General features: G+C 41.9%; 1 protein-coding gene across 1 annotated transcript; it reads left to right on the top strand.

Moving 5' to 3' along the window:
- Nucleotides 1–343: 343 nt before the first annotated feature.
- LOC106605325 (toll-like receptor 2 type-1) lies at nt 344–11238 on the top strand. The gene is made up of 4 exons (XM_014200815.2): nt 344–527; nt 7611–8612; nt 8798–9980; nt 10194–11238. The coding sequence occupies exons 2-4, from the start codon at nt 7618–7620 to the stop codon at nt 10680–10682; spliced, it is 2667 nt and encodes an 888-aa protein (XP_014056290.1). The 5' UTR covers nt 344–527; nt 7611–7617; the 3' UTR covers nt 10683–11238.
- The last annotated feature ends 214 nt before the right edge of the window (nt 11239–11452 follow it).

Below are 11452 nucleotides of genomic sequence, written 5' to 3'. Positions count from 1 at the left end.
ACTTAGCATTTTCTCCAATGTGTTACAATACCCAGGGTGGAATAATAACAGAGACAAAACTATTTCAATGTACTATTGCACAAGATGGCCCCATATCTTACTTTCCCCACAGTCACCTCAAAAGACAATGTATGCAATTAAAGGTTGCAAACCCTGGCAGTAGTGCTTGACTTGGACTGAAATAGGTGCCGGTACTCATTTTGGGTGCAGGTACCTTTTATATTTAGGTGCAGGAGCTCTGCAATACTTTTGAGCTAATATTCCATGAGGTGCGGTAGAACATTTGAGGTGTCGGTACACAGCTCCAGCTGGCTCCTGAATAAGTCAAGCACCGCCTGCAGGAAAGGGAATGGCTTTATACCCCACATTCCACATTCCTGAGCGCTTACAAACAGAGCAATGTGGAAAATACAACTTAAAGGGCTGGTCTTCTTCCTTCATGATCAGTCACAGACAACACATGTAAATGTGTTGTTGAAAACGGGTAACTGAAGGGCTGAATTGGTTCACTAATATTTCATCTTAAGGTGAGTTCTGAGACTTTGTCTGACTACTTTATGTAAAATCTTGATTGTTTTAACAGTATGAAGATATTCACAGTAGGGAGATGGTGATAGCACCAGCCATTTTCACTAATGTAGATATTTTTGAGATTCACATTACCTCAAATATTTTAGCAGTAACTATTTTTGCACTAAGGGATGTTTTCACAAATACCAAACAGTTGGGCATCAAGGGAAAAAAAATCTAGATATGCAAATTTGAACTGTTTAAGTGACTGAGAAATCAAACAAGTTAAAGTAAGCATGTCTAGACAGGCTGTATAAGACAATTATAGAACCACACTGCGATTATAGAAGGAGTCACCATCATGAGCTTTGTTCTGTCAAATGTTTCCCTCAAGTCCAGGAACAGCGATCTGCCAGGTGGATGAGGGTGCGTTTGACTCCATTAATATTGTGCTAACTAACTGAAGGACTCATGTGAGGGCCATGGTTTCGTGCAGTCTGTGCAACTGAGACATTTTATCACATATGTATTTAATGTTAATGTGTCAGGGTAAAACTTTATATTGAAGACCTTTGACCAGTTCTCTTGAAAAACAGATTCTGTCAATGAGACTAACCTGTATGAAAAAATATTAAATATAATTGTAAAAACTAGAGCTCAAGTCAAAGTCATAACTTAACAGTATGCGTGTCAGGAAATCAGACAACAGACAGTACCATGACAGAATAGTTTGGGGCAAGTCATTACCTGGAAGCATGTGTTATTTCATAGTTTTTATGTCTTCACTATTATTCTACATTGTAGAAAATAGTAAAAAATAAAGAAAAACCCTGGAATGAGTAGGTGTGCCCAAACTTTTGACTGGTACTGTATGTCACTCATTTGTAGATAATAATTAGCCTATCAAAAGTGAAGTTTTGTATTTGTAGTGTAAATCACACATATTTGGGTAGGCAAGTCATCTGATCCCAATATTAGACATTCAGAAGCACACAACCAGTGTGTTATGTGTTATAATGGTTAACCAGGCTAACTAACAGAGTTCATGTAGCCTATTAATACTCTAAACATCTAGGTTAGAGGCACATAGCTCAGGGTTGACTGCTCTTACCTGGTGGTAAGCAGTAACATTAAGTAAATAGAGACCGGCTTTAGAAGGAAGCTCCTCCTACTTTCCAGTAAAATCATCCTCACCTTCTCATCAGCCACTCATTGCGTCATATTTATGAGTTGCCATGCAGTCTGACATTGGTCCGTGGGACATTAATCAATCACTCAGTTATAGTTGGCTGATATTGATTTCATCACTCTGCAAGGTCTAGTGTTAATCTAAGCAGTTTTTAAAGGAGGAAGACCTTTCCTGAGTTCCTGGTACAATAACAATAAGATTGGTAAATACTTATATTGAACCATTTCATGATTGGCCTATGCTTTATTTTGGTCATTATGCTGGGTTATTATTTTGTGATGGGGTTATATTCATGTAAGGCATTTTACTGAATCAATATTAATGACATGGTTGATCTTTTTTCATTCATTTGTAGGAATAGCCATCAGTGTTGGCTAGAGAACTGATTCCTCTAAACTACTGGTACAGTAGGTATCATTGTGAAATAAAGCTATGATTTTTTTTTTACACCCTTAGAAACATAGAAGGGCATATTTCCTCTATGTTAAATTACAAAACAACCCCACATAGTAAGGAAATATTTACGAGTCAAGGAACCCTGCCAGATATGAATGTCAGTGATGGCGATGGACCTCAGAAAAAGAGGTCAAGATAAAGATAAAGACAGCAGTCTAACAGACTGCCCAATGAATTATAAACATCATAAATTGACCCCTCCAGCAGAAAGAAGGCATTCATTACCTAAATATTTACCTCTATATTGAGAGCAGAACTCTGACCTGAAGTTTGAAAGGGTTAGTCGCAATTGCTGGTCTCCAGGAAGTATTCCATATTTACATTTATATTTACGTCATTTAGCAGACGCTCTTATCCAGAGCGACTTACAAATTGTATACAGTAAACAAAGTGGAGGCTAATTAAATACCTTAGACATTTTGTTATCAAAAATACAATATGCCACAGATAAATTTTTTAAAAATCCTGAATCTTTATTGAGAAAAGCAACGGCTTCTGAAAATAATTTTTTGTTTGTTTTATGTTTCATCAGTTGAAATTATTCAAAATATCATAAAACATTGATAGAATACCAAACTTACTGTAGGCCATAGCAGGGGTTCCCAAACTTTTTCACTCGGGGCCCCTTTCATTTTATTTTTTTTTATTTCACCTTTATTTAACCAGGTAGGCTAGTTGAGAACAAGTTCTCATTTGCAACCTGGCCAAGATAAAGCATAGCAATTCGACACATACAACAACACAGAGTTACACATGGAATAAACAAAACACACAGTCAATAATACAGTAGAACAAAATAAAACAAAAAGTCTATATACAGTGAGTGCAAATGAGGTAAGTTAAGGCAGTAAATAGGCCATGGTGGCGAAGTAATTACAATATAGCAATTAAACACTGGAATGGTAGATGTAAAGCTAGTGAGGGAGATATGAGTCTCCAGCTTCAGAGATGTTTGCAGTTCATTCCAGTCATTGGCAGCAGAGAACTGGAAGGAAAGACGACCAAAGGAGGAATTGGCTTTGGGGGTGACCAGTGAGATATACCTACTGGAGCGCGTGCTACGAGTGGGTGCTGCTATGGTGACCAGTGAGCTGAGATAAGGCGGGGCTTTACCTAGCAGAGACTTATAGATAACCTGTAGCCAGTGGGTTTGGCGACGAGTATGAAGCGAGGACCAACCAATGAGAGCGTACAGGTCGCAATGGTGGGTAGTGTATGGGGCTTTGGTGACAAAACGGATGGCACTGTGATAGACTGCACCCAGTTTGTTGAGTAGAGTGTTAGAGGCTATTTTATAGATGACATCACCGAAGTCGAGGATCGGTAGAATGCTCAGTTTTACGAGGGTATGTTTGGCAGCATGAGTGAAGGATGCTTTGTTGCGATACAGGAAGCCGATTCTAGATTTAATTTTGGATTGGAGATGCTTAATGTGAGTCTGGAAAGAGAGTTTACAGTCTAACCAGACACCCAGGTATTTGTAGTTGTCCACGTATTCTAAGTCAGAGCCGTCCAGAGTAGTGATGCTGGACGGGCGAGCAGGTGCGGGCAATGATCGATTGAATAGCATGCATTTAGTTTTACTTGCGTTTAAGAGCAGTTGGAGGCCACGGAAGGAGAGTTGTATGGCATTGAAGCTCATCTGGAGGTTAGTTAACACAGTGTCCAAAGAGGGGCCAGAAGTATACAGAATGGTGTCGTCTGTGTAGAGGTGGATCAGAGAATCACCAGCAGCAAGAGCAACATCATTGATGTATGCAGGTTAGAGAGTCGGCCCGAGAATTGAACCCTGTGGCACACCCATAGAGACTGCCAGAGGTCCGGACAACAGGCCCTCCGATTTGACACACTGAACTCTATCAGAGAAGTAGTTGGTAAACCAGGCGAGGCAATCATTTGAGAAACCAAGGCTGTCGAGTCTGCCAATAAGAATGCGGTGATTGACAGAGTCGAAAGCCTTGGCCAGGTCGATGAATACGGCTGCACAGTAATGTCTCTTATCGATAGCGGTTATGATGTCGTTTAGGACCTTGAGCATGGCTGAGGTGCACCCATGACCAGCTCTGAAACCAGATTGCATAGCGGAGAAGGTACGGTGGGATTCGAAATGGTCGGTAATCTGTTTGTTAACTGGGCTTTCGAAGAACTTAGAAAGAAAGGGTAAGATAGATGTAGGTCTGTCGCAGTTTGGGTCTAGAGTGTCACCCCCTTTGAAGAGGGGGATGACCGCGGCAGCTTTCCAATCTTTGGGAATCTCAGACGATAGAAAAGAGAGGTTGAACAGGCTAGTAATAGGGGTTGCAACAATTTCGGCAGATCATTTTAGAAAGAGAGGGTCCAGATTGTCTAGCCTGGCTGATTTGTAGGGGTCCAGATTTTGCAGCTCTTTCAGAACATCAGCTATCTGGATTTGGGTAAAGGAGAAATGGTGGGGGCTTTGGCGGGTTGCTGTGGAGGGTGCCGGGCAGTTGACCGGGGTAGGGGTAGCCAGGTGGAAAGCATGACCAGCCGTAGAGAAATGCTTATTGAAATTCTCAATTATAGTGGATTTATCGGTGGTAACAGTGTTTCCTAGCCTCAGAGCAGTGGGCAGCTGGGAGGATGTGCTCTTATTCTCCATGGACTTTACAGTGTCCCAGAACTTTTTTGAGTTAGTACTACAGGATGCAAATTTCTGTTTGAAAAAGCTAGGCTTAGGTTTTCTAACTGCCTGTGTATATTTGTTTCTAACTTCCCTGAAAAGTTGCATACGGGGGCTATTCGATGCTAATGCAGAACGCCACAGGATGTTTTTGTGCTGGTCAAGGGCAGACAGGTCTGGAGTGAACCAAGGACTATATCTATTCCTAGTTTTTTTTTAATTGAGTGGGGCATGCTTATTTAAGATGGTGAGGAAGGCACTTTTAAAGAATAGCCAGGCATCATCTACTGACAGGATGAGGTCAATGTCATTCCAGGATACACCGGCCAGGTCGATTAGAAAGGCCTGCTAGCAGAAGTGCCCCTCTTCCAGCATTGGGGAACATCCCACGCCACGTCGATTTCTATGGGCACAAGCACTGTTCATGACATAAACTGTTCACAGCTCTCTTGTTAGTGAATAGAATTTTGCAGGTTTAAAGCTCATTTCCTGCAATTCTACACATTTTGTCATGGGGTGCAAATAACATTTTGCAGTTTTAAAGCTAATTTACTTGCAATTCTATACATTTTACCATGTCTAATGTGTATTCATCTGATATTTGAGTGACAAAAAATGACAACAATATTTATGGGCTAAAAAAACGACATTAAAAAAACATTAGCTGACATGAGCTAGCTGATCTGGACATTTCTGACAAGTTATAAATAGCTCTCTAAGGTATGCTATGACTAACATGAAAAGCGGAAGTGATGATGTACTACCCAATTTTGAAATTGCACCTTGTGCATTCTACTATTGCAACTTTCAATAGTAAGTTTAAAGCCGGACTTAGTTTTCCCTAGGTTTGGGAACCATTGGCCTATAGAACAACAGTCAAAGGGTTCACTGGTTCACTTTGATGAGATGTCAGAATATGTCATCCACGACAATCAGTTATTTTCTTAAATATTGGTGAAGAAAGTGTTGGCCGATAAGTCAGGTATAAATATAATGAAGCAATAATTCTGAAGCCAGTCAATATTTATTCATTACATAAATGTTTACTCCCTTCTTGTCACTCACTGGATACAATTTTACTAAAACTGTTTGTTCTACATGGTAATAAAACTTGATATATTGCCCACGTGAAGGTAATGCCAAAACAGTGAGTTACCGTTGGTTTGTAGTGTAAATAAAGGAAAGAATTATGAGGACTTGGGGGATTGTATTTAACAGCCATGAGCAGAGAACTGTGTCTTATGAGGGTTAGTAGAAACATTCAGTCATGAGAATTAGTCTGCAAGAGGATTTTAATCTCAGTCAAGGACTCCCTTGTGTAAGGCATATCAACACATCAGCTGGTCTTGAACAGATACTGTAACAGCATCACCTCCACTAACAGGTACAGTTAAACGTTTTTAAAAGATGTATCTTTAAATATACTTTAAAGGTTCTCCATTGAGCATGCATTTTAGCCCATAAATAGGTTTAAATCTGGGTCCTGGAAATAGCCCCCTAGAATTGCATATATTCTTTTTTAGTTTTGCTGTGGAAATTTGAGCATTTCACTTCCCAACACCACAACAGTAGTCTGAACTAAGTCAATAGACCAGGTGGGGTGCATGCCAGAACTAACATACAGTCCGTGTTGAGAAATCTCACGTTCAATTGGCATTTCCTCATTTTATTGCCCACAAAGCGAGAACTATACATAATGGGCAGGAAATTATTGGTTGTTGGTATTCTTCATCTGGTTGCTTTTTGCCTATATTATCAATACTTTGCTGACTTCTACACTAAAGCCTAACTTGAAAGATGCACACTGTTGGACCATTCTTCACTGCAAGCATGTTACTATTCAACCTGTAATAATCAAGACAGTGATGGTAAACATGGATGTAAACATCAAATCAAATCACATTTTATTTGTCACATGCGCCGAATACAACAGGTGTAGACCTTACAGTGAAATGCTTACTTACGAGCCCCTAACCGACAGTGCAGTTTAAAAAAATATGGATAAGAATAAGAGATAAAAGTAACAAGTAATTAAAGAGGAGCAGTAAAAAATAACAACATATACAGGGGGGTGCCGGTACAGAGTCAATGTGCAGGGGCACCGGTTAGTTTAGATGACAACAGAGAGTGGCAGTGGTGTGGAGAGGGGGGGGGGGCAATGTGAATAGTCTGGGTAGCCATTTGACTAAATGTTCAGGAGTCTTATGGCTTGGGGGTAGAAGCTATTTAGAAGCCTCTTGGACCTAGACTTGGCGCTCCGGTACCGCTTGCCGTGTGGTAGCAGAGAAAACAGTCTATGACTAGGGTGGCTGGAGTCTTTGACAATTTTTAGGGCCTTCCTCTGACACCGCCTGGTATAGAGGTCCTGGATAGCAGGAAGCTTGGCCCCAGTGATGTACTGGGCCATTCGCACTACCCTCTGTAGTACCTTGCTGTCGGAGGCCGAGCAGTTGCCATACCAGGCAGTGATGCAACCAGTCAGGATGCTCTCGATGGTGCAGCTGTAGAACCAAACATGTATCCATAGATAAGAGTGTCATGGCAAAATTTCACAAATCCCTTCTCTTGGCTTTGAAACAGAAATGTGTGGGTAATGTTGGGCACAGACACATCAATACTGGGTAACATCAGAGTGAAATCCATTTTCTCCCTCCCTATTTCCTCTAATTGTAATTGAGGGATTGAAGGACGTAAAGAGGAGACTATAGTCAAACTTCAAATGATAAAGACCTAGAGATTGCAATAGATGTTTGTTAACAATCTTGTCAATCTTGTAATTTGTTAAACTTGACAGATTTTTACATTCCTTTACAGATCCAAAATGTGCATGCACACAATGATTCTACTGGGTTTTGTGTGGTTTAGTCCACCACTTCTTGTGATCCTTGCATCACCAACCCCTGCTTCGAATGAAAAGAGAGGCCCCTGTCAAATCTACAACTCTGGTCGCTCCGCAAACTGCCTTGGTCAGCGACTGGATCATGTTCCATGGAAACACCTCCCTTCCACGCTTGAAAGGATAGATCTATCCTACAATGAACTTCATGCCATTCGTGTTAATTACTTTTCTCGCCTACCTCATCTTCGTGTCCTCGAGCTGCAGTTCAACAACATCTCTGTGATTGAGGACCGTGCCTTCCACAACAACCCCCTCCTGGAGCATCTTAACATCTTTAACAACTCCCTAGAGGAAATCCCTGCCAACGCCTTGCAGGACCTCTTTAATCTAAGGGAACTCCTTATGTCGAATAACCTTTACACCCAGGCCACATTGTCAGCTGACGTTTTCTCCAGATTGACCCACCTCAAGGCCCTGTCCATGGGCGGCCCCATGGTCAAGGGTCTAAGGAAAGGGGACTTCCAGGCATTGAGGAACATTCAGTTGAATGACTTTGCCATTAAAACTTCATCAAATATCAGTTACTATGAACCGGGTAGTCTGAAGGTAATCCAGACAGGTAGAATGGGTTTTGACATGGCCATAGATCAGAAGCCGAATTTCCTACCTTTGATTCTACGAGACTTGGCCAACAAGACTTTCAGTCTCATCCAATTCAGGAACCTCTTTGAGTTCATGTATTACTTGGGAGATGAGGATATTTTCAGAGGCTTGCAAGACATCAAAGTAGATTCGCTCATCTTTCACCGTGGAAAATTCAATGAGAACCTTATGAGGATGGCTCTGTTAAATCTACAGGTCACCCCCCTTAAACGTCTGACACTTCAATACATTGACTTTGCTCGCTCGCCCAACTTTGTGGATAATGGCTTGGCCTCCAGTATCAAAGACCTTGCTCTGAGTAGACTAAATCTGTGGTAAGCATATCTTATTCTACTATTCTATTACAAAAGCACTATGCAGACATTTCTACCCAGAAGATGCAAAAACAAATACAGGTTCCTAGTCACAAGTGTATTTTTTCATCAATTGAAATCTGTTTCCATATCTATGTAGTGTGAAAGTACCAATTATGTTTTATTCATGCTCCATTACTCCTCAGGCACATCAGTAATCCAGATATTATGCGTTTCGACTGGCGCTTCACATGGTTCAACAAAGTCCGACTGCTGTCCATTCAGAATGTCAACTTCAATTCTGTGCCTTGCGATGCCTGGCTTAATATGGAAGACATGGAGGTTTTGGACATATCAAACAACCGCCTGCCGGACAACATCCTCTTCAACCAGAGATGCGACTACAGGGGCACCATGCCGGCTCTTCGTTCCTTCAATGTCAGCACCAACCAACTGACCAGCCTTCAGGACTTAGCCTCCCTGACCAGGGAGTTCAAACAGTTGAAGGTCCTGGATGTTAGCCACAACATGCTGGGCTCTGCTGAGGAGAGTCGCAACTGTAACTGGACGCAGAACATCACCCAAGTGATCGCACACCACAACCGATTCAAAAGTGGTGCCCTCCAGTGTCTGCCCACCACAGTACAATTCCTGGACCTTTCGTACTGTGACCTGGACCAGCTGGACATGGCCTACTTCCGACAAACCATCAGCCTCAAGGAGCTACTGCTCAATGGGAACAAGATCAAGTTCATCCCCTCTGGGTGGAGAAGTCGTTCCTTGCAGTCACTGGCTCTGGATGGGAACTCTTTTGGGCTCATCAGCATGGGCTACTTCCAGGACATGCCCCAGCTGTCTCGACTGACAGCAGGGAACAACCCATTCCACTGCACCTGCGACCTCCACGCCTTTATCCAGGAGACAATTTCCAAGGGGAAGGTCAACATCACTGACTGGCCAGAGAACTACAAGTGTTACCATCCAGAGGCCCAGCTCAATACCGCTGTGGCAAATTTCTTCCCGGGTCACGTGGCCTGCGATGTCAGACTGGTCATCATCATCTGTGTGGCTACTACTGCTGCTGTGGTTTTAGTGTTGATGCTTATATGCTACATATTCAATGTTCCCTGGTACACCAAAGCCACATATCAGATCCTCAGAGCCAAATACAGGGCTCATCAGGAAGGAACATCTGGAAAATCACAGATCTATGCTTACCATGCATTCATCTCCTACAGCCACCCAGATGCTGACTGGGTCAGGGACCAGTTGTTGCCCTGCTTGGAGAACAGCAAGCCCCCCTACCGACTCTGTATCCATGAGAGAGACTTCATGCCAGGAAAATGGATCATCGACAACATCATTGAAAATATTGAGAGCAGCGAAAAGGTAAGGTTGAGGACCCACCAAGACAAGTTAGAGGTGTTTTAACAAATAAATAGTAACAGACTTTTGAATATAAAAGGTCAATTGAACAACCCAAAATGTCAGATGTATGTTTTGTTTAGGTTTGTATCCTGATTCCTGCACTGTGCATTTGCCTAAAATTTAGGCCCTAATTGAATACACCCTATCCTCTGAATTTTTTGTTTCCAAATCCAGGTCATATTTGTGCTGTCACACCACTTTGTGAACAGCGATTGGTGCAACTACGAGCTCTACTTTGCCCAGCAAAGAGCCATCGGCAAGACCTTCAGCGATGTTATTCTGGTGGTTAAAGAGCCCATCGACCCTGAATCTCTGCCCAGCAAGTATTGTAAGCTCAAGAAGATGCTGAACACCAAAACGTACCTAGAGTGGCCCCAGCAAGTCACGCAGCAGACCTTCTTCTGGGCTCAACTTAGGAGCTGCCTGGGCAAGCCCACAGTGACTAGAGAGCAGGCTCTTAGTGGTAGGAGCAGCAGTGTATCCTCAGTGGGTGTTGTGCCTGTGATAGAGCTCCCTCTAGAGGATGGGAAGCCAGCGATAGCTATGCCAAATTTAGACAGAGAAGCAGGGCTCCACAAAGTAGTTCCTCAGGAGATCAAAAATCTTTCAGCGAGAAGTGCAGAGTTTTATGGGCAAAGACCAATCCCTGTAGCCGTGGCATGAGACAAAATAAGCCAAGAATGTAGCTTGTAATGTGTAAAGTGTCCCAAGACCAATCTCTCTCTGAAGTGCTGAGCTTGAGTGACTTCTTGGCCATGCTGTGGCAGATAATGTTTTCCAAGCTGCTGGTAGCGTTAGCAAGTGTTTCATAATGATGACAGTGAATAACATGATCTGTCGGCCACCCACCCTCTGACATGTACAGTGCTTACTCCCCCTTGAAATCTTTACATTTTGTTGCGATACAAAGTGGGATTGAAATATATTTAATTGTAATTTTATTGTCATTGATCTACACAAAATACTCCATAATGTCAAAGTGAAAAAAAAATGTTCTATAAATGTTAACAAATGAACACAAATTAAATAACTAAAATATGGTCGTTGCATTTAGTTCAGAAGTAAAAATCGGCTTAACAAATCACATAATAAGTTATATGGACTCATTTTGTATGAAATAATAGGGGTTGATGTGATTTCTGAATGACTACCCTTTCCTCTGTCTCCCACACACACACACACACACACACACACACACACACACACACACACACACACACACACACACACATACATACATACATACATACATACATACATACATACATACATACATACATACATACATACATACATACATACATACATACATACATACATACATACATACATACATACATACATACATACATACATACACCTGTAAGGTCCCTCAGTCAAGTATTGAATTTCAAGCACAGATTCAACTACAAAGACCAAGGATCTTTTTGAAA

Source organism: Salmo salar, chromosome ssa05 (assembly GCF_905237065.1).
Source record: "Salmo salar chromosome ssa05, Ssal_v3.1, whole genome shotgun sequence".
Lineage (NCBI taxonomy): Eukaryota > Metazoa > Chordata > Actinopteri > Salmoniformes > Salmonidae > Salmo > Salmo salar.
This window is presented reverse-complemented; position numbering and strand designations above follow the sequence as displayed.

Coding starts and splice junctions, on each gene's coding strand:
- LOC106605325 (XM_014200815.2), top strand. CDS start 7,618: ATGTGCATGCACACAATGATTCTACTGGGTTTTGTGTGGTTTAGTCCA. Junction 8,613..8,797: donor CTGAGTAGACTAAATCTGTG/GTAAGCATATCT, acceptor ATTACTCCTCAG/GCACATCAGTAATCCAGATA. Junction 9,981..10,193: donor ATATTGAGAGCAGCGAAAAG/GTAAGGTTGAGG, acceptor TTCCAAATCCAG/GTCATATTTGTGCTGTCACA.